The 24,381-nt window shown below is 38.8% G+C and overlaps 1 protein-coding gene across 14 annotated transcripts in view; it reads left to right on the top strand.

Annotated features, from left to right (window-relative positions):
• Positions 1 to 22,870, top strand: part of robo2 (roundabout, axon guidance receptor, homolog 2 (Drosophila)) — a 419,069-nt gene extending 396,199 nt beyond the window's left edge. For 8 of the 14 annotated variants that reach the window (XM_036149791.1, XM_036149788.1, XM_036149786.1 and 5 more), the window contains 6 exons: positions 1,145 to 1,359; positions 12,573 to 12,755; positions 13,220 to 13,378; positions 15,052 to 15,318; positions 18,323 to 18,505; positions 19,119 to 22,870. In XM_036149791.1, the coding sequence (XP_036005684.1) occupies positions 1,145 to 1,359; positions 12,573 to 12,755; positions 13,220 to 13,378; positions 15,052 to 15,318; positions 18,323 to 18,505; positions 19,119 to 19,120 (1,009 nt within the window). In that variant the 3' untranslated portion in view covers positions 19,121 to 22,870. The remainder of the gene's footprint in view (positions 1 to 1,144; positions 1,360 to 12,572; positions 12,756 to 13,219; positions 13,379 to 15,051; positions 15,319 to 18,322; positions 18,506 to 19,118) is intronic. The other 6 variants (XM_036149798.1, XM_036149797.1, XM_036149794.1 and 3 more) reach the window with 2 other exon arrangements.
• The last annotated feature ends 1,511 nt before the right edge of the window (positions 22,871 to 24,381 follow it).

The raw sequence follows: 24,381 nt of genomic DNA, 5'->3' as shown, positions 1-24,381 counted from the left end.
GGTTAGCTGGCTAAATAAATTGGTTATACATACTTCATCTAATAATAAATAAAGACATTATGCGGAACATTTAAATATATCTTTGTTAATGGAGTGCAAAGTCTTTGATGAAGCTAGCTACTTGTTTTTATAGTCTGTTAGCTGGCTTTCAACATAAATTATCCAGATGCAGTTTATACATTATCCAAGAATAAATAATTTAGAGAAGTGTGAAGTCCTTGAAATCTTTTATTTTATCAAGATAGGTACATGTGAACAAAATTAGTTTTCTAACTAGCTCGAAAATGTATCTAAAAAACTAAATTGCAGTCGATATGGTTCATTTATTTTCACAATACATTGTTCAGATTCTTGAGTGCTTATTGCTGCAATTTTTTATATTTTTTTTCCTTTCCGTTCTGCCGTTTTTCTCATGTCAACTGCGTTTGCCTTGGAGATAAACCCATTAATCATTCAACTTTAATAGGCCCCTGCTACCACTTTAAGCGAGTACTATATTTTGCTTACTCCAACAGACACAATTCCATGCCCATGGTTGTTTACTTCCCCTACACACATACATTCCACATTCCATTGTTGTTGTGCTCATGCAAGTCAGATGAAGGCCATGCTTCATTCTGTCATCGGCGCAGAGAGAATGAGAGACTGGCATTCATTCATAATCGTGAAGTGGGCTGTGGTGGTGGGGGGGGTGGGGGCAGAGATGGCTTTTCAGGAAGGAGATGTCATGTTACCGAGTAATGACTATGTTGGTTAGAGAGCATCTCTGACAACACCAGAGGGCCAGTAATTACAACCAATTCCCACTGCAAACCACGTCAAAGACTTTGCACTCCCTCTAACAAATGCGTCTGTCAGCAAAGCAGGCTGCCACTAAGGTGACAGCCATGTGTTGACAGGCCTTGAGAAGGACGCCTTTGTAGCATCAGCACACGCAATTAGCGGGTCATTGTGTTAGCTTGCGAGCTGACCTTTGCAATTAGTAAATTTGTCTAAAGTTACTCAGCCGTTTATGTGAAACATGCTTCAAATATTAGCTTTCAACATATTTCAAAATATCATATTCTTCCATTTGCACCACAACTGATATTTTTTTTTTTGCTCTTTACTATATTCATCTCACCTCTGAACTTTTACATCCTAGGCACATTCAAGGAGGCTCCCTTCCCCCCCAGGCTCCAGCTCCTCCAGTAGGCTATGTGTCAAGCACAATGGTTTCCGACCTGGAGACTGACCTGCAAGATGAGGAGGAGGAAGAGGAGGATGAGGACGAGGACGAGGGCTACGGAGCCAGGCATCCCCATGGTATCGAGCACACACCAGGGTCTAGCATGGACAACCTGGACAGCTCTTTAACAGGTAAGGTGGTTGGTTACCGTTCGCTATGTTATTGTCATTTACATTATTAGGCAGACGATTTCAAGATCCTGTGTCATTACAGCTTGTGATACAGTCCTGCTGTTGAAGGCATATTCTTCGCCTATCACATGAATGTGTAATTTTTTACATGAATTTGCTTACTAGTGTAGCTCAGTCAAATTTTAAAGCACTTTTGGCAGACTGTTGGGAATTACAATTATTATTTCGGAAATGGAGATAAGAAAGTCCATGAATTTTAAAGAGGATAGTGAGAGGGGATGAGAGAGGAAAGAGGAGGAGGGAGAAGCCAGGAGAGGGGGTGGTGGCTGTGATGTGATTTAACTGGCACACAAGTCCAGACTCGGTGCCACCCATATCTTCCCAATGAGCTTTGAAATAAATTTCTCGTGCAGCATATTTGATTCCAGACCAGTGGCAGCATTACCATTTTTACAACTCCCTGAAAACTTTTACAACCGTCTGCCGGGGATGGGTCAGAGGAGATATATGAAGGGCAAAAAAAAAAAAAAACTGCAGCGGCTGAGCCGGGTTCTGGACTGCTGGTAAAGCTCAGAACGAAGGTCGCCATCCTTCAGTGATGTAAAGCATTGTTTCTCTAATCGGGAAGCTACAGAGCTCAGTGGAGCACAAGGCATCAATGCTAAACAGACTGTTAATGTGCTTTGCTCAAAAAACTAAATTAAGGAGATACAAAATGATGAGAATGTCTGGATGTATGAATTTTGTTTGTGTACAACTCTGCTATCAGACATATAGCCGCTTATTTCCAAACGTTTTATCGGGATTAGAATGTTGTCAAATAAATATAAATACAGCGTAATAAATAATTCAGTCGCATTTATTATTCAAATGACAATTATTGTGGATTGAAATTACATTTCTCACAAAGATCAACATGCTGATGCAGCATCCAGAATCAAACATTGAGTATGAACCAGGGTGAAATGATGGAAAAGCATCATATGGGTAACAACAGGGTGGATTACAAAACTCAGGGTAGGTGGAGGAGGGGGTCAAAAGGGTGTCAATGTCTGCCTCATTGTGCACAGGTTTGCAACATCTGACCAGCAACTAAAACGGCAGCCTCCGTGTGTATTTTCTCTGAAACTTTGCTTTGAGCTTTTCATAAGAGTACGAACAGAGGTTAAATGCCAAAAATCCTGCTTGTTATCTTGTCCATGTCTCACTCTCTTGTGCCACAAATGAAGCACACTTCTACACCAAAGAGAGTTGTTGTAACTGCGACATGGAAGCGTTTCTGTATGGTGCCTTCACTAATCTAAAAAAAAGGCTAGGTTAAAAATCAGTCGATTCAGTACACGAACAGTTTAATTTGATATTTTGGTTACACTTTATTTGAAGGGGTCTACATAAGACTGACATTACACTGTCATAAACATGACATAACACCTGTTATGAACATAGATGAGTCTTTATGAATGTTTAGGACTGTTGTCATTAATTGTCATTCGGTAAATTATGACACTATCAAAGCAAAGTTGACATTGTTTAAAATGTCTTTGTTATGAAAACTTGACATTAACAGAGACAAGGTTAAGTTTAGGGCTTGATTTGGGATTAGGTTAAATTTAGGCCTTGATTTGGGATTAGGTTAAAATTAGGGCTTGATTTGGGATTGGGTTAAATTTAGGGCTTGATTTGGGATTATGTTAATTTAACGGCTTGATTTGGGATTAGGTTAATTTAACGGCTTGATTTGGGATTAGGTTAAATTTAGGGCTTGATTTGGGATTAGGTTAATTTAAGGGCTTGGGGTTTTGTTAGGTTAAGGGCTTGTCATAACAAAGACATTTTAAACAATGTCAACTTTGCTTTTATAGCGTCATAATTTGCCGAATGACAATTAATGACAACAGTCCTAAACATTCATAAAGAGTCATTTATGTTCATAACAGGTGCTATGTCATGTTAATGACAGTGTAATGTCAGTCTTATGTAGACCCCTTCAAATAAAGTGTTACCTATATTTCTAATAAAGTGTAGCACATTCTTATTCTTTTGCAAGGCAAGGCAAGGCAAATTTATTTATATAGCACAATTCAGTACAAGACAATACAAAGTGCTTTACATGATTAAGATATACCAAAATAATAAAATGTAGATAGAAAATAGAATAAAAGCAAGTAGGGATAGAATGTAGTAACAAAAAAGAACATTAAAAACAGTAAAACTGTTTAACTAGAACAGTCAAAGGCAATTTTAAACAGATGTGTTTTTAATCTTGATTTAAAAGAACTCAGGCTTTCCGCACTTTTACAGTTTTCTGGAAGTTTGTTCCAGATAAACGGAGCATAGGAACTAAATGCTGCTTCTCCATGTTTAGTTCTGGTTCTAGGTATGTGGAGTAGACTTAAGCCAGAAGACCTTAGTGGTCTGGAGGGTTTATACGCTGATAACAAGTCTGTGATGTATTTAGGTGCTAAGCCATTTAAGGATTTATAGACTAACAGAAGTATTTTAAAGTCTATTCTCTGAGATACAGGGAGCCAGTGTAAGGACTTTAGAACTGGGGTTATGTGCTCTACTTTCTTAGTCTTAGTGTGGACGCGGGCAGCAGCGTTCTGGATCAGCTGCAGCTGTCTGACCCACTTTTTAGGAAGTCCTGTGAAAACACCGTTGCAGTAATCAATTCTACTAAATATAAACGCATGGATTAGTTTTTCCAGATCCTGCTGAGACATCAGTCCTTTAATCCTAGAAATGTTCTTCAGGTGATAGAAAGCTGACCTTGTAATTGTCTTTAGATGCTTTTGAAGGTTCAGGTCTGAGTCCATCACTACTCCCAGATTTCGGGCCTGATTGGTGGTTTTTAGCTGAAGCGACTGAAGCTGTGTGCTAACTTTTGATCTTTCCTCTATTGGTCCAAATATTATTACTTCAGTTTTGTTTTTATTCAATTGAAGAAAATTTTGGCACATCCATGCATTGATTTCTTCTAGGCATTTACTCAGTGCCTGAATTGGTTCATAGTCACTTAGTGTCTGGATTCTTACATGTATGTGGACTATAGCTATATTTGTTATATTTTACCTGCTAAGGAACGATGGATGAAAATCAGGTTTCTTGCTAACGCCAACATCTTGATCTCTGCAGCCGTTACTAATGTTTAGTATTCTACATGTCCCTTTCAAATAAATAAACTCAAACTATATTTCATACTAGTACATTCAAATGCACTAATGTGCACTAATGCATATATGGCAAAAAAAAAAGAAAAAAAGATCAGGGGAGCATCCTAAAAAGCCGTTAAGCATGGAGATGTGGGGCATGACAGTGCTGCAGGTGGGTCTGCCCTTTAAACGGTGAACTTGAAGTGTGACTTTCCAAAAGATGATGGAAGAGTGCATTTGGTAACACTGACATATGCTGCTGCTGATGTATTTAAAGAAATATAGAGCAGCAACTGTGATCTAATCTGTTGCATCCCTTCCCCTCTGTATTGCTATGAAGACAGCAATACTGTTTTTTATCTCCCCACACTAGTGTGCTTCTCAGCCCATCGGTCCATACTCCAGGGCTAGCAGGAAGGAGAGAGGACAGATAGGAGGATACTGCTGAGATTTATTGTGCCCACCGTTTTAAAGCTATACAAACGAGGTAGGGCAGGAGCAAGAGCCCTGTCAAGTGTGGTTTGATAGATTTGACATTGTTTTATAATATGGAAATAGTTCTGTTTTCATAATGGTACACCAAAGGCTAGTAAATCATGCATCCTCACTGAAGCTTTGGAAAATATCTCCTCGGGGGGCTTTTTTTTTTTTTTTTTTTTACAAGCAGAGTGTCTGTGCAGGCAATGTGTTTTACTATGCTCTGAGCTCATAGAACCTTTCTTTAGCTGATCAGTGTAAGTCCTCAAGTTGTTTTGGGTATTGCAGAACCATTTCTTTCTTAAGCCAGTGAGATAAAGGTATTACTTGGTTGTGTATGGGTAGAGAAACGGGTGAGACTGTTGTGGGAAATTACTCTCCCATAAAGCCCTGTGAGGGGCAACGTCCCGTCCCCGGACTCCAGGTAGAAATGGCTGCTCTTTGGAGGGAATAATTTCCCCTCTTAACGACATGCAGATTATGATTTCCACCATCATAAATCAGTTTTATTGGCAGGAAGGACCCAGTCTGCGTTTTACTGCTCCCAAACCATCCAGTGTTTACTGGCCTTTCTCTATCAGTGCATGGAGCGTATAAGGAGTGAGCTGACATTATTTCAGAGAGCACTTTTTGACCCATTGCCCTTATTCAAGATGTAATAAAATGATAATGACACATAGGAATAACTGTGGTATGTAACATTAAAATAAACTAACAGTGGATATAAAAAGGTAAAATTCCAGGTTTTTGTAATTTTGAAGATGACATCATGATAAAACATTCCAAAGCCTTTTAAATCTGATGGGAGCAATGACGTGCATTCAGGGAAGGCAGGTGAGGCACTGCCTCACTTGTCAGTATGACAAGTTAAATACACTGATAAGATACAATCAATTTGTCCACTTGACTGTTCTATGAATATATTTTCAGTACAATTTTAACAATTTTATTGTCAAAATAAGTTAATTTATGCATGTTCAAATTGAAGGGTGAGGTGAGGTAGTGAGGAGGACCCTGACTGATGCAGACAGTTGGCACGTGTCTCTCTTTATATCAATATCCATGTTAGATTACACTTGTATTACACACGCTGATGTTCCACTGTCTTTCTAAAATATATATTGAGAGTAACTGAAATATTTTGTCTTTATTATTAGCAATAAGTGATTACAATTTTGCAAGAGTGAGGCAAAAAGTGCAATGCCGCACTGATAGGGGGCAATACCGAGTCACATCGCAACAGCGGTTAACAGGAGCACATCGCTGCATGCTCATCTTGAACATCATCTCTAAAAACTAAAGGATTTTTTAAAACTGGATTCCAACAAGTGGGAAAAAGGTAGTGCGTGCTTTTCAATCTGAGGGGTACAACCTGAAAAGATTGGCTGTACTACAAGATGCCGCTTTATCTGCTTTAAATGCCTTTTTAATCAATGATGGATAATTAAAAGCTTTTAAAACAACTAAATGTTTAAAGTCAGGTGAAAATTGTAATATTAGAATCTGCTTTTGGTTTATATATTGTGTATTCAACTCCAGAGGCATCTGTACCTCATCTGTCATGAACCTCGCCGCACGTCACTGAATGTGAGATACGTCCTGCTCAAATTCAACGCCATGAAAAACAAACTGTTGGAGGGAAAATGTAATGACAAAAAAAGCTGCAACAATCTGGGTACATAAAATTCTGACTTTTAAACTAATACTTTGTTGAGCCACAATTTTATTATATGTGGCATTTATTTTCCGGTGGTCTATCAGAATCCCACTTCTTGACTTGGGAATATTTTCAAATTTCACCTTGCAACAGCTGGAAATGTCAATTGCTAAATTTCTATTTTCTACTGTTCAGTAGAAGTCACGGTGGTGATGGAAAAAGTATATCCCACTTCAGCTTTACGGCAGGCACCTGAAGGTTTTGGATCAAAACTCACTGGTATTTAGAACAACCAAAGACTACAGGTATAGCTCAAAGAATTTAAATATTGTGAAAATGTTCAATAGTTGTCGTCACTCATTTCAGAAAGTCAAACTCATACATAGATTCATTACACATAGAGTGAAATATCTCAAGCCTTTATTTCTTGTAATGTTATTATGGTGTAGAAATAATGAAAACAAGTATGTGTCACAGTAAATTAGCATATTATGTAAGTTAAATAGGAAAAAGGTAAGTTTAACAGACATGTCAGGCTTCTGAAAATTATGTTCATTTATATGCGCTCAATACTTGATTTGACCTCCTTTTGAACAAATAACTGCATCAATGCAGGTTGGGATCTCATCCTCCTCTTGACTTTACCAGACATATTCTCTGTGGAGTTAAGCTCAGGGCAGCTTGCTGGCCAATCAAGCACTGTAACACCATGGTCATTGAACCAGCTTTTGGTGCATTTAGTAGTGTAAGCAGGCACCTAGTCCTGCTGGAAAATTAAATCAGCATTTCCATAAAGCTCGTCAGCAGAAGGAAGCGTGAAGTACTGTAAAATTTCCTGGTAGATGGCTGTGTTTACTGTGGACTTTAGAAAACCAATGGGGCCAACAACAGCAGATGGCACGACTCTTCAAATCATCACTTAATGTGGAAATTTTACACTGGACTTCAAGCAACGTGGGTTTTTGTGCCTCTCCACTCTACCCCCAAACTCTGGGGCCTTGATTTCCAAATGAAATGCCAACTTTACTTTGATCTGAAAATGGGGCTTTGGACCAATGACAAATTAATCTAGGTCTTTGTTTCTTTAACCAAGGAAAGATATTTTTGATCATGCCTTTGGTTCAGGAGTTTTTCACACAAGGAAAGCAGTGTGCAGGATTTGTCTATGCATAGTGGCTCTTTATGTGCTAACACCAACCACAGTCCACTCCTTGGGAAGCTCCCCCTAATCGATGAGTGGATTTTATTTGACATTCCTCTTATGGCTGCAGTTATCCCTGTTCCTGTTTTGCCTCTTTGTGCCACACTTTAAGTGTGGTACAAAGTGTGATGAGAGTTTTCACTCAACTTTCTATGAATATATTCACAGATATATACTCTTTGAACAACCAGCTTTTTTTTTTACCAATGATCATTTCACACTTACCTTTCTTGTGGACGGTGTCAGTAACTGTCTTCTGTAAAGTCAGAAGTCTTCCCCATTGTGTAGGCCACAATATGGTGATTACGTAAGATTTACACATTTACACAGGACCCAGGAAACCAGTAGCCCCACAGAGTACAGGGGCCAGTCAGCCTATCACAGGTACACCATGCATCCACCAAGAGGATAGAGCCCCCCATGGCCATGGAGCGAAGTCCCCCCAAGAATCAGGAGTTAACAGCCCAACAATGTCGCCAGGCTCCAGTCACCCAAGCTTGAGTCAGGTATGGAATCCAGGAACCCTGCATGGCCAAGCCCCCAAACAGGTACCCCTAACAGTCAGCCAGGGTGGGTCAGTACCCACCACATGAGCCCATACCAGCCACCACATGGGCGCAGTAGTGAGCAGCCAGGAGGAGGCCAGCCCCAATTTCTCACCCCCAACAGCCAGGAACAGTATTAAGGGGTCAGAGGGAGTGGGCACATCCAGAGCCAGCAATTTGCCCCCAGCTGAGCTGCCATCGCAGCCCTCGAGCCCACTAACCACGCCTCACATCCTCCAGGTGATATGTTTTAAACTGAAAAATAAAGGTTATGTTAAAGGTGGAACACCTTCTGAAGTCTTATTTTGTTGGTGTTAGTTTTTTCTTGCAAAATAGCATCAATTTGACCGGGTTGTGTAGATCTCTTACATGAAAGAGTAAAGAGTAAGCTACATAGACGTCATTTTTAATCAAACTGCAGTTTAATGGAACTGATGTTTCAGAGAACAGAAGAGGTTCTTAGAGAGTGGATGTAAGTGCAGCTTAAAAGTCGGTCTGTGATGTGATTTGCTGAGGCAGTGTTCTCTTTGCTGACCTGGAGGACTCGGAAGCCTCGGTGCTTTGGCTGGCACTGCCAATACTTCATTATCTTCTCTATTCATTGTGGGAGGATTGGACCCAGTGGAATTTCTGTCTTTCTTTATCAGAGGAAAAACTCTTAAAAAAGAAATTCAAAGAAAACAGAGAGAGGAGAGAGAGAGAGAAAAGACCGAGTGCTCAAAGCGGTTACACCCCCTTATTTCAGTTATAGCGGTAAAAAAAAAAAAATGGGTTGTGTCAGTAGATGCACAGCCTTTTGCGAGCCTGTGCAGAAGTCTCCCATTTTCTGAGTGAATTTTCCTGCAATCAAAGTGGAAAGCTGTTGCAACCTTTGCTGCTAAAAGTGCAATTTCCCAAAGTTACATCCAGTGAAGTAGTAGCCATCACTTTTAAATGAGAAGACCTGCAAATGGAGAAGTTGGAAAACTTTGAGGGGGATTTCCCCAGTGTGTCTGCACACATAAACCACAGTCATAATTTTCTGCCCAATTTCAGAAGTGTTACATGTTATTTCAAAGGCTTGTACAATCCAAGAGAGCTCGATGCACTGCAGTCTTGTGCAAGTTGTGTTGTCTCGAATATCAGTTTGCCACCGCTCTGCCAAGGATTGTGTCATTTTTTGTAATACACTGACCTTTTAATAGCTCCAACAATTGTCCCACTTGCTGTCTCAACCACCTTTACCCTCACACCATCCCGGTTCTCTGTTACACCAGCCTGTTCAATCACATCGCAGTGTGTGAGGGAGAGATGGAGTGTGTGAGCCGAGCTCTTTGGGTTCATGCCACTTAAGCAAAGACTGCCAAACCATTCCCACTGAAAGCTGTCACATTAGCCGACTGTTCTCCGTGTTTCTGCTTGCCAAAGTGCCATATTTTTATTGGCAGGCGAATACTTTTATATTTAAAGTGCTGGCCTAGACTTTTATGTGCATGGAAAAAAAATCAAGGCACAAAGAAATACAGTAGTATACCTAATATTCTGTGGTCATAAGTCTGGCAGTACATATGCATCTTCCTTGTGTGCCTTTTGACCTGGTTTTAGATGTAAAATCTTTCAACAGCTATTGATTAAATCATTGTTTTTATGTGTGTGTGTGTGTGTGTGTGTGTGTGTGTGTGTGTGTGTGTGTGTGTGTGTGTGTGTGTGTGTGTGTGTGTGTGTGTGAGAGAGAGAGAGGGTGGGGGGGTGGGGGGTTAATTGTCATGCTTTAACATGCAGAAGACTTCTTTGGAGAGATCAGTATATATATATATATATATATATATATATATATATATATATATATATATATATATAAATAAATAAAGGGTTTTTATACCTGATCCAAGATTTATTTTCCATAACTCTGGGAATAAAAACAGTTTCAATAAAAATGTGTTCTCTTAGCTCATACTAAAGCTCACCAACATTTCTGGTTTATTTTTAATTTTTTTTGTAGCAAAAGTGGTCTTTTGCTCATCTATTCGTGGTGTTCCTTCAAGAAAGGTGTTTTTGTCTGCAAAACTATTCATTTTCTGATTAAAGCCCGAAAGACTGACATGCTTCAAGAACATGATCTGACCAATGACATGTCATGGAGGTGCTTCCTATTTTACAGCTGGCAACTACAAAGGCTCATTTCATTACAAAAATAAAAATAAAAAAAATAAATCAGTGCTAATCAGGATTTATTTGTGTTTCATAGTTTAAAGACGTTTAAAGATATTTAGGTTTCTTAGCTCTTATTATATATTTTCCCTTTAAAGTAGAGTACTTTAAAGTAAAGTACAAAAAAAAGGTTTATATGCTGATTCTTTGCTTAAAATATTCTCACTGTTTAACCAGGGGTGGCTATGAATTTTTAAACAGGAAGACGAAAAACTGTACATACCACCAGGTGTTTCTTTCAATCCAGTGTTCAATGAGACATTACCTGAGGCGCTTGTGAGGCTCCACACAGGTGCTCTCATTGTTCTGTATCAAAAGAAGTTCAAAAACAGTTGATGACAGTCCTGCTGTTTCACTGTGTACATTCCTCTGTGTGCTTGTGTGCATGTGTTTGCGAGTTTTGAAAGTGTGTGTTCGTAATAGTTGAAAAGAGGGGCAGGCCAGAACATAATGACTTCACAACAGATCTCTATTTTGAGAACAGAAATGGCCTGCAGCAGAAACAAAGTGATTTAGGTGTAGTGATTTCAATATTATTTTTTACTACAATCACTCAGTAGCTTAATCTGTCTGTACGTACTTAGAATCACAGCGCAGGTGTTCAGACTGTCAGAGCTTATATCTTTAAGAGTATTTGCAGCTGAGGCTGTGGCTCAAACAAAGTAACTTTTCTGCTTCACACTAGTTATGGACAGGTGTAAAATTGTGACAGAATGAGAACCTCAGGTACAAGGTTTACCAGTACTTACAGAAACAATTAATATTACAATATACACTGATCAAATCACTTATGTAGGATAGTAAAATCATCCCTACTGATTTCAAAAACATATTGAGCATCACAGTTGTAATGTTATCGCCATTTAGATTTTTATGAATACACATTAAACAAAAGAATAGAATAAAGACCTGCTGAATTTGGCAGTCAGTTATTTTGCTTGTATAGAATATATTCCCTTTTGCGATTTTGCTCTTCATAGCTTGCCAACTGTAGTTTTACAGCACTGCTTACATAAGAGTGATGGGTTACCATGACCGTCCAGAAATATATCCAAACAGCAAGATTTGTTTGTTTTTTTAGGCAGGAAAGCTATTCCCTGCTTTCAGCCAGCTGACCTGCAGTGCACAGCAAACAATGTTGCAGTGACAGCACAATATTACTCTGTTCCAAACAGCTGGGGAAAGCTCTGTTTGATTTGGTGCTTCCTCTGGCCTCTAATTAAAAAGGTTAACATTTACATATTTTATACAAGATTAATTTTCTATTTTTGTGTTGTTGTTTTTTTTAAAAAGGCAGTTTTTTTTTCAGTAATGGAATATCCTCGTACTAGTAACCGACCCGTGCCTGTCAGTAAAGTTTTGTGAATGAGGACCGGAAAGCAAAAGGCAGAGTTCATGTAAAGATGGAAACTGTAACTCATTAGACAGCATCCTAAATCCAGAATTTAAAGTTCAAGGCATAAAATATGAAATAACTAGAAGAATAAAGAATGGCATGAAAGGGGGTGAAAACAGGAGGAATTGACAAAGAAGGAATGGGAGATGTAAATATTGAGGGGGACAATTACTGGAACAAGCATCAGGTGTTATGATTGACTAATTAGAAGCAGCTGAGAGGAAATGGCGGACCAGAATATTATTTATTATTTTGTCCTGTATTTCTCTCTATAGACTTAGTCAGTTTATGAGAGAGTGATTTAGGGCAAATTTCTGGGCATGCGTATGGGTGTGACGTCTCCACCATAACCGATGCATTAGCGAAAGCAACCAAAGAAAAAAAGTCAGTTACAAAATTTAAGAATGACTCAAAAAACACAAGGTGAAAAAGAAACTGTGCAGAAGCAGGAATCACATGACCATAATGAAACGGGAACTAAGATCCATAAATATGAACAAGAATTAAAATCTATTTTTCAAACAGTAATAAAGACTGCCCTATGGTACAAGGTACGCCCAAAAACACATTTACTGAAACCTGTGGTGTTCCACAGGGTCCATGGTGAATGGGTGGGGCTCGGCCTCGGAGGATGAACGTATTTTTTCCAGTCAGAGATCCAGTCTGGGCAGTTCTTCTGATGGCTCCATCTTTACCCACTGCAGCTTTGCCCAGGCCCTTGTGGCTGCTGCAGACAAGGCAGGCTACCGCCTTGAGGGAACTAGCCTCAGCAAGAGAGGTTGGTTTGTGGAAACTGGATATCCACTACTGCTGTGGAACACTCTCCTCTAATAATTCCCCCTGTCATCAGTTGGCTGATGGTTTCTGCCTTCATTTTTTTCTTGGTCTTTCTGCTTTTTTGGAATCTGCACAAAGACTTGTGCATGGTCCTCCTTGTTCTCTCTCCTTGCTTTCATGGGTTATACATGTAATACATGGGTGACAAGTAAAATTTGCAAGCTTGTACTCCTTTTTTCCTCTCGCCATCCTTCACTTGTGATGGCAACCTTTGTTTTCAAACAATCTCAATTGATATCCTGTGACTTAAATGGCATCAATCTCATCTCTACTTGCTGGGTGGTGGCTCCACAGGGCTTTATAATGCTGGCTGCTTTTACATCAATGACCTTTTTTTTTTTTTTCAAATGTACTGTGGGTCTAAGTTTTGATTGACTGATTTTTTGGTCCTTATCCTTCCTGCAGGTAAAGGCTTGTCTCACAGGCCCCGTCCCAGCAGTCCATTCTCAACAGATGGCAGCACAGTCGGCACACACAGCTTGGGCCACCAGAGGGCCACCAGGCCCACACGCAAACCACGAAGTCAAGGCACAACACCTCACCGGAGAGATGCTGGTGCAGATGGTGAGATGAAGACTGCGTAAACATAGTTCAATTAGTTTTACAAAAAATATTTTCCTAAAACATTTGTTACCATTCAGAAAAAAAAAACAGGGTCCATAATAGCTATTATGTGAACTGGTGTTGACTTCTCACATATGTCATACAATACAAACTTCAATATGTTATATCGGGATTCTTTACAAAAAATCAACACAAAGAGGCGCATAATTGTGAAGTGGAGCAATATAATACAGTATTTTTTTTTTATTTAACAAAGAAAATCTGAGAAATGTGGCATGCATTTGAATCCAACACCCCTGACTTAGAACTTAAAACCACCTCATCTTTTAATGCAAAGTGTATGCCTACAAACAAGGAATTTGACTTTGGTTCCGCTTTCTCTCAATGAAGAAATTTTAAGTGCAAGTTTACAAAAAAGAATCATGCAGAGGATTTAATGAACACAGTGATCAGGGTTACAGGCCTGTTGTCACTCAACCCCACGGTGGTGCGTTTCTTGGGGACCGGGATGATGGTGGAACGTTTGAAGCATGAGGGAACATCAAACGGCTCCAGAGACTTGTTGAACATCCCAGTAAAGATTGGGGCCAATTGGTCAATGCAAGCTCCCAGGCCTGAGAGGGGGAGACATTGTCAGGTCTTGCAGTTTTCCTGGTCCTTAGAAAATGAAAGAGCCTATTTACATTATTCCTCAGGAGGCCAGGAAGGACGCCGAGCAGTGGTGGGGGTGTCATTGTCAGATAGTCCACCAAAAAGCTTGGTTTTACTCTCATCTGACCAGAGAACCTTGTGCCTCATGTTTGTTTTATGTCCTACATTGTTCATGTCAGTTTATTCTAGATTTTTTTAACATCTGTGTTCTCCAGGATGTGTTCCATTGTGAAGTGTCTAATACAGATTCTCCCTCCTTAACTACCGATGTCTCCAGTTTCTCCAGAGTTGTCATGGGTCTTTTGGCCACTGCTCTGATTAACAGGATTGTTCACACTAGATTTTACTTGGGGGTATCCAAGTAAATGGGGTACATACAGAAATATACCACTCCTAGTTCAATCTCTTTTGTATAAGACATTCTTTTAAAAAAATGTGTACAATTGTCCTTTCGCTTCAAAACTATGAAGTACTTGTGTTGGATTATTATATAAATCCCATATATAATAAGTTGCGGTTTTTGGTTGTAGTGTAAAAAACTGTTTGGAAAATGTTCTATACTGCCAGCATCTCATGGTGGCGTTAGACTTGGCTCCTCTGAGTCTTTGCCACACTGAAGGTCATGTGCTAGGGCTGAGTCTGCATCTGTGCTGTAGGAGTGAGAGACATCGCAGTCCATTCTCACCAGATAACTTCCTGAAGGGACGTTCCCACCATTGTCTGGTTAAGTGTTTTTTCTCACTCCCTTTTGGGAGTATAGAAGAAACTGTGCTTGCTCTTTGAGTCAGAGAAGCAGTCTGAAACTGTGCTCTCATCTTGCAAGATTAATTCAATAAACCTCACTCAGTCACTGAGTCGTCTTCACCGTTGACGGTGCTTGGACAGTCAAATTTTTTTTCCACAACAATTTTAACAAATGTGATATAGGTAAAGGGCTGTGAATATCTCTACAGGTCATTAAATATTTTTTACGGGCTATATTTACAATTATCTGATCTACCATGTGGTTTCTTTTTACCAAGACCTACCTCCTCCCCCTGATCCTCCTCCCTGTCAGGGGCAGGGCCGCATCCAAGGGGCTCGCAGTGTAAGCAGCATGGCACCACCCACAGATAGGAAAGCTTCTTCTCTGGAGCGCACGCCCATGTCAGGACCCCTTTGTGGGCCAGAGGACGTGAAGAGCTCCATTGATAGACAGATGCGAACCTCCCTGGAACATCACCGGCAGGCTCAGGACAGGTTGGGCTCTATGGACCGGGCAGATGATGCACGCTGGGGCCACAAATCAGGTACAGAGGAAATCCAAATTGTCTCCAAATTAAAAGTCAGATTTTACTGGTAACATAGAGTGAAAAAAATGTTATGATGTTTAGAGCTGCGATGTTTCAATGTGAAACAGACATCCTAAACATTTTAGAAATTCAGGCTATTCTTCTCTTTTTGACTTTAAGATAAAGCTACCAATTGGTGTTACAGGTGTTGAAGTAATACATTTCCATTGACCTACATGTTAATGATTGGAGACATATTAGGCTTGTGCATGTAAAAAACTGGAAAATACATATTCCAGTTTGCGCCATACAATTTTAAATAGAATTGAAAATAATAGTAGTGTATTTTATAGTGAAATTAAGGAAATAACAATGATGCTGAAGTGTAGGCACAGTTCAGTTTTATTTGCAGTGTGTTTTTTTTCTGTAAGCTCTTGTTTAAAATTGAGCTTTTACGCTGCTTCAAAACTGGGCTCCCTTGAGCAGATTGCGCCGTCTGCCACTTGCTGCGGTTTCCAGAATTCTCCCCCTCGGCCCTCCCTAAACCTTCCCATTGCCCCTGTAACTGTTGCCATCGACAGGCCGCTCTGCTCCAAGTGACGTAGGAGGCCTCTGAGGCTGATATGGACTATAACGACTTGTCCTTTTTTTTCCCTTGCTCACACCAACAGCAACCGCTCTGCACCCCATCTGTGCGTGTCTGCGTTCATGTGTGTGATCGTTAGCGCTCTCCATGCTGTGCTGCCCGGCCTTGTGCCAAGGCTTTCTCAGACAATTTTTTCTGAAAACTCGGAAGCATAAGACACTACAGGGGCCCCGGTCGGCATTCATTGAGGGCCCTAACTAATGTTCAGGAGAATAATCTGAGGTCAGGGCAGGTTGTATTAGAGTCATTAGCAGAACAGTGGGAAGTAGTTTGATGAGATTTCACGTGATGACGGAGCCTGCTGAGGGTTAATGTCGTGCTGCCCTGCAGTAGGGGGTGCCAGACCAGCCAGTAGACCCTCTGTTGTTGTATTTACCCCCTCATAAAGCTGGTGGCTGGAGGGCCAGGCTGAGGGTCATCACTGTAGCATGCCCTGGCACCGCTTGTTGGCACTGCCATTCTTCAGATTTGATTTTTATCACCCTGCATCATGTATTAGATGTGTAACATTTACAGTATGAGGAAAGTATTAACCACATCAGTATTTTTCTCAGTCAATATATTGCTAGTGTCTTATTTTAGTAATGAGAAACCTTTTTATATGGCATCCATTAGAACAACACCACCTAATATTAATTTGTACAGATAGGGGGCAGCAATTCCTTTGTGCTTAGGGCTGCTAAATGGGTAGAGAAATCATCCTGCAACAAGAAACTTGTGGGTTCAATTCCAGCTTCCCCTGGCTACGTGATGACGTACCCTTTGACAAGGCACTTGTTGCTAAAAGGTCCGTGCATGAGTGTGCAAATGTTGGGTGTCGCTGTGTGAATGAGACATGCAATACAAAAGTGTAATATAAAAGATTGGTAAGCAGGACTAGAAGATATAAAATAAATATAAAAGTTCAGTCCGTTTACTATTTAAAAAAGCAATAAGCAAAATGGCACCATTGGGTGGGCTGTTGAGCATTGTCTGTAGACCAAAACAAGATGTGTGACAAGTCACGCCTCTCTCTACCTCCAAGATCTAAACATCAGACCAGTTTCAATATAAAAAAAATTGTCAAAAAGAAAAAGATAAAAGCATTCCCTGAATGCACACAAGGATCCGGTCGGGCAGCTCTCAAACCCAACGGGCTGCATTAAACAATGCTAACTATGTTAGCTGAGAACTAACCTCACATAACGGTAATGCCTGGCCCATTGCTAGTCACACTCTAACAATTAACCCACATGCCACAATAGTAGCAACCCCAGTATAACAAGACTGTAAAACCAACCAAAACAAACACTTGACTTTGTGTTGTAACACACCGGTCTGGAGGAGAAAAGCTGGCTCCGAGTAAAACTAGAGCTGGTTCTGTTCTTGTAATGCTCTCCACCTTTGAAAAGCGGGGGCAATGTTAATCCTTGTTTTGTCTCTTTCCTTATCTTACAATTTCTTTGCCAAAGACTGTTGTTTTGTTAACGTAATAATGAGTCCTTATGGTCTTCAAGTGAACACGGCGGTAGCATTCTATGGGGAGATAGGGGCTAAGCCTGGAGTGGCAGCTGTTCATATGCACATACATCCATGCACAGGCGGACTGGCTTTGTAAACAAGAAAATGGAGAACAACACAGAGAGATGGAGTGTGACATCATACCATATCCCATCTAAAAAGATATATTTAGATCTTCACAAAACTAGTTTTAAGTTCTTTCTAATGAAAGTAAGGAATTTTTTGCTTATTGTTCCTTCAAATACGGAGCAATTTCAGCTATTTTCCTGCCTTTGTAGTCCTTTTTCTCTGGGTTCAATATTTAGTCAATGTAGCATTCCTCCTAATTAAACATTAATTTATTCACTAATTTGTATTGATTTTGTCACGTTTGTGACTTTTTTTGGTTGTTCCTAACATCTTTATGGGTTAGGATTAGCCTTGTTAGAATTTTACAGTCATATTCAATACATTAGAATATGTATGCCGACGATGCTCATTTCTGAGATTAAAAATACCTTTTTTTAAATAACCACCTTTAGGTGGGTATTAAATATACTTTTCACGATTCCCACATATCTATGTTAAAAATGTTTAGGTTTTTTGGTGTGATGTTTAAGATAAATCTTAAATGTTGCAATTTGATTAGCTGTATGGAGAAAATCCTCATTATGAAGAAAATAACGGCTTGTAATCATTAGTTTGTGTAATTGATCTATATAATGTGCTTGACTTGGTGAATCAAGTCACTGAAAGAGATGGACTTTTCAAAAAATATTCAAATGTTATGAATTTGACCATATTTACTGAGACATATTTTCAAATGTTAATTTTTTTCTCTGCTGTATGCAAGTCATTTTAAAATGTAAAGTTTAAATTTCTGTGTTTTGTTTTTAGAGGATGGATGTCTGCCATACAGCAAACCATCATTCCCCTCCCCTGGAGGCCACAGCTCCTCTGGTACAACCTCCTCCAAGGGCTCGACGGGGCCACGCAAGACTGACGGTCCGCGACAACCACAACAGTGGACTGCCACAGAGCATGCAGAATTTCTTGGGGCCAATGGACATGGAGAGTTATGTAAGTATTTTGTTCACATTAGCACCATTCTTTTACAATAGTACAAAATTTAGAAAGTAATGTTTTGATATGATCGTAAAACCAGTGTTTACAGACATTTATTTACATATGCCTAATGTAAATATGTATGCGTATTGCAATAGTTGGAAAACCTGTAACTTCTTAACAACTGTTCATTTTTTAATGTTTGTGTTCAGATTTTGTTTTGATATACAGAAACGTGTGCGTGATTTAGAAGTGAAAGGAAAAAGTTAAACTTTTTTTTTAAATGTTTAACATGAAAATCTGAAAAGCGAAATTGTGTTCACCCCTTTTGAGTCAATACTCAAGAAGATCTAAAAGTCAGATTTTCTTCCATGCTTGCAGTGCACTTAGCCACTAATATCTTCACATTAACTGACCTGCTTCCCTTTCTCTGCTGAATAAAATGATCACCACAACGTGTTGATGCCGCTATCATGTTTGCTCCACAACTTTTAGTTGTATCTAGCGTGTTGGCTCCAACCTAGAACAAATCAAAATGAAAAGAAATGCTAACATTTTCACTGCAGATCGTGAGTTGGCTTTTTCTTGACCACGTTAACATTTTCTTCCATTCTCATTTTCTCCACAGAGTGATCCACATGGCTACAAACTGGAGCCTGCCCTCCTGTTTGGGCCAATGAACTTTATCCATACCTGTGCGTTCTCAGAGGAAAGGCACGCAGCAGCAGAGAGAACCACAGCGACAAGCAGTTTCACAGAACTGTATATGTGATGTAAAGACACAAACCTTCTGTACATCTCACAATAGTTTTGTCCTCAAGAAAAGATTTTCCACCTCCTACCTTACTGTAATTTTCTTTTTATTAAAAAAGGCAAGTTAAGAGAATTAAAACATCTATGTGGGGGAAAAAAACGTAGTTGTACCTACCCTTCAGGAAAAGGGAATTTTGTTGCCTGTAAATATCTTCTTTGACTTGTTGTTGCATTGCTATGCAAACCTATTAGAGTTCAAGTTTTTTTGTTTTTTTTTTCCATATACAATAACAGTTGGGTTTTACCTGGTTATTTGTACTATATGTGAATTAAGTGGCTTTTTTTGCCATGAGATAATTGTTTTTTTTTTTATCCATTGTTTGTCAATAGCTACCATTAATTATTATGATTATCATTATTAATAATATTATTAATTATTGTTTTTTGCACTGCAATTTTTGGTGATAAGCACAAAACATAGCTCCTGCTGACATGAAGAACCGGAAGAATATGTGAAGAGGAGTTTCTGTACTGTAAAGTAAAGAGAAGAAAATTATATTCTAGTGTACAGAGAGATATTAAAGAGTAATGCTTTTCTCACAGACAGCACCCATTTCTACTGTTGAGACAAACCGAGTGGCAGACACTAGTCCTGAAGGTGCAAAGCGGAGATACAAGGCCTGAGATCAGATGAAAACGTCTGGGTAATTAATTGTTTTGGGTTAGGTACTAATTTATTTTTCTTTAAAAATACTTTCTCCTTTTTATATTCATGGTTTAGTGCCTAAATCATTTCACAAAAGTGATTTCATGCTCCTACACAATAAAGCTACAATTGTCTAATAGAACAAGTGTTGTAATATGGCTGACATCCAGTCAGAGCACTCAGAGGCAGATTAGGGCCTTTTGTCATAGACAGAGTTTTATTTTTGTTAATTACAAACCCAGTTAAACCTTTTTAAATATCAGCTGAGTTAGATTGTTTAAGTTTTATTTACGTTCAACAAATTTTGTTTTTATTTATTAAATTTATTTGCTATTTAAGTACTTATTTCAGTTGTTTAAACTGTAATGACCAATAATTTCAATGACGACAACAACATTTTGTTCTTCTGGGAACAGCCAAGGTATTTATGTGACCCAATAAAACAGGTGTTAAAATAAAAGTTGGTGCCTCAGATATGAAACATATGGTCAATTTGCCCCTTCGTCAATTCTTACCACAGTTTTGTGCCCAGGTGTTACCGTTTCATTACCGACTAAGTCCCTATTGCATATCAGTTTATTCTGCCATTAGTTAACAATTCTGAGAAATTACAGGTGCAAATAATCATAAAATCTCATGTTTAATTTATTTGAACATTAAACTATTTTCTGAAGACTGATTAGTCCAGTTAACTTTAGGCATGGGGCTGTGTGATTGAATGATTTTTTTGATTCCCTTAAGTAAACATATCACAGTATTATGTTAACTTTATAAAAGAGCTTCAAGACATACAGTAGTTGATTCTCATAAAAAATTAAAGCAAATAAATCATCCAACTGCTGCTAAAATAATATACCTTAATTATTGCAGCTTAACTTTATCTAAATGATTAATTATTTAGCATTTTTAATGATTCAGGGTTATAAGGTAATTGTTATTATTCTTTAAAAATCCATAAACCTTTGTCCTGCTCCAGAAAATCAACAAGTTCATACAAACTATCATGGGCAATCTGTCTGGATGCCGAGACAGATTGCCAACTTTTTGTTTTTTTTTTAGGCATGGGAAAATGCTGCATGTCTCTGTAAGCCAGCTGACAGGCAGTGTGCAACATAAAATGTAAAATGTACGAGGGGAACCACTATGGTGCTCTGTGTGCCATACAGCTGGAGACAGCTCGGGTCTCTCCAGTGCATTCTCTGTAAGCTCTTCAACAGTACTTTAAACTGTGGAAATATGATTAGGCAACTAATGAGGTTTTGAAACAGTAACTTTCTGAGACCTTGGTAGGCCGTGATACTGGTATTGGTCCATGTCCCCAAGAAAGCTATAACTTGTTTTTTGACCCAAAAAAGTTGGAAATGGCAAAAGGGCAAAATGACCAGTGTCCAAAGCAAGTACGATCAGCACAGTCTTGTCAGAAACTTTGTTAAGAATCGATGGTGATTTGGGTGAGAGAGCTAATGTATTAAAGGCCTTGTATGTGAGTCAGTCGTTCCACTGCCTTCATGTCTACAGCCACAGTGGGGAGCAAAAACACTTTCTTATCCGCCTGACTGCCACCAAGACGCACTCTTACGATACACCGCTTTTGACTTCACAATATCTGATTTTCGATGCATTGTTTCCAACAACGCCCTTTTTGAAAGCTAACCTTGTTTCTTTCTATGCCTTTTATGGACTCCAAAACGCTGCTTACAACAATGTTTTTCAATTGTAATGTTCAGGATTTTTGTGGTTCAATGACTGTTTGTTTTGTCTTTTTTTGTACTGCTAATGTTGATAATAAAAGGGGGTGGGGGGGCTAAAGGCCATCAAATGATGTTGTACTGTTGTCGTGACATATTGTCGTATCTTATTTTATTTTTTAAATGATCCACCCAGTGGCCAGTGTTCTGGGAATGAGGTGCAGAGAGTATCTCAGGTTATTTTACATTCTGGTGGTGTTTATGTATGTGTATATATATATATGTATATATTCATACACATCTCCACTTAGTTATTCCATCCCTTTTTCATTGAGAAATACTTCCCTCCCATGTTGGAATCTGTCCCCCTTTTAATTTTTTTATTCTTTTTTCTTTTTGTTTTGTTTTTTTTAGCTGTGGACTTTGATCCTGATGTGCTGGTTCATCCACCTTAAGACAAGATGTCAGTAAAAGAACATACCAAATTAAGATTGATATTTCTCATGTCTAATGCGTTTTAGCGTCTTTAATACTCTTTCTTTTAAATCACAGTGTCGTTTTGTATTTATTAAAATGATAATAAAGGTATATTGTGAAATATGCATAAAGAGTTGTGAGATATAAAATGTGTTTTTTTTATTATTATTTGTACCTTGGAAAGTTTAGTTTCGGAGCTGAGCAGCGAGGCCATTAAGAGAGGATGCTGATATGGCGGGTCAGTCGTCGTCCAAGTCACTCTTCGTCTTGCATGTTCACTGCACTGCCCTTCTCGAGCCAAAACCTCTCACCACGAGGAGTAAAAACAAAATTTGCTTGTCAAAACAAAAGAGAAAATGTCTTTTTTGAAGGATGAAAGTGCTTTACCTCTTTCGTTGATTTTCCTCAATATTGTTGGTTCTTTGTAGCCTATCTGTGTCTTTCCTTTTTGCTATAAAAGAGGATTTAAAATGACAAAAAGTAAAAGTTGTTGGGTGAAATCTTTCCTGTACAGCATGGGGTGAGGTAACGCTCCAAATCCAATGGCATTTCTACAGTACGGTTCTCCTTTTCCCTTTATTTTTTCCTCTCTGTACGCCACCTTCTGTATTCACTTGCATGTTCTTCGCCAAAAAGAGAGTGAATCAAGAAAATGAACTCCTACAGTTTCATTATCATGACCTGTAAAATAAATCCATGCTCTTTAATTTCCTTGTACCTGGATCAATATCAAATAAAATATTTTTGAAAAATGAAGAAAAATGACTTAAATCATTTGTCCTTAAAGGAAAGAAATTTTCAACATCAACTTATCAGTAGATACCATGCCAACATTACTTGTTGGCTAACCTTAAAGCTATAGTTGGTGTTCCTTCGATACTGTTTCTCATGCGGCCCTATCTTTATTGCTTAGTTTGTTCCAGTTAGATGTTCCACAGTTCTTCTTTTGCCTGTTGTCGTTTTGTAAGTCAATTGAATAAACATTAATATGCGGGTTAAAGTCTACTGTCTTATTGCATGTGGGTCCTTACAACCACAAGAACATGTAAATTTGAAGGTCCAATGACATTCAAACATCAGCTTCAACACGTATGGTTCTCTCTATTTCCCAATACTTGATTAAATCTATATAGTCCTCCACACAATTCTTCTCAGTGTATGAGTCGGTTCAGTGATCTCTGAAGCTCTTGGAGAGTTCTCCTGGCTTTGCCATATTCCACACATGCAAAGAAAAATTATAATAAACAGACCAAATATTTGAGGTCTTCTATCACAAACAAATCTGATGTGACGAATGAAGCACTTAATTGGCTGCATCAGGACCACAACTCATTTTCAAATATGTAGGGGAGACTGGGGCTAGTTGTCACACTTTTTACACTCATACATAAATATTGGAATCAAAACACCATATATAAAAAACATATGTACCAGATGAAAGACCAAAGTCTCAGGTATATATTTTGTATTCGGGTATATTTCATATCTTATTCCTGTGCAGAGTTATAAGTGATCTAATGGAGCTTGTCACCATGTGACAAGGTGCCCCTCCAAGGGGTAAGTTGTCACACTATATGGGGTAAGATGTCACACGGGGTTTTGCAACCAATAAAATAAGGGCAAAATGAATTTTGCTGCTATTTTTTAATGTTAAGTGAAAAAATGACAATAACTCACTTTTACTACTTATGAAATAACATTAAATAATATGCAACATGCATTACAAAACTGACACTTTAACTTTGAATACAAACAAAAGAACAGAAGAAAATCTCGAGTCAGACTCCTCATCTGAGTTGCAGTTTTAGCATAGCTTATGTAGATTGAATTGCCAGGAGCACATGCATCATATGAAATAACATGAAATATAATTAAATATTATGAAACATTAATTGATAGCTGTCTGACCATGAATTTCCGCTGATGTAAAGGTTTTACAGTATCACCCCAAAGTACAGTAATTGACATTAAAGTCCTTCGCTGTACTCCTGTTTGACTTGTGAACTAGGGTCACCTGCCTGACTGCCCTCAGCATCACGTCAGGTGCTGCACGGCCATGCTCTGTTTTTCTTTTATAACTCCTGACCATCTTCTCTCTCACGTTGTCGTTTCTTTTAAGTTGCTCTTTTTTTTCTGTAAAAATAATGTAACATTTTTATTAGGATGTATTGATTTAAATTATTTTTGAAAATTAACATTTTGGGGTAAGTTATTACATGTGACAACTTACCCCAAAAGGACTGTGACAAGTTGCCCCAATTGACCAT

Source organism: Fundulus heteroclitus, chromosome 18 (genome assembly GCF_011125445.2).
Source record: "Fundulus heteroclitus isolate FHET01 chromosome 18, MU-UCD_Fhet_4.1, whole genome shotgun sequence".
NCBI lineage: Eukaryota > Metazoa > Chordata > Actinopteri > Cyprinodontiformes > Fundulidae > Fundulus > Fundulus heteroclitus.
This window is presented reverse-complemented; position numbering and strand designations above follow the sequence as displayed.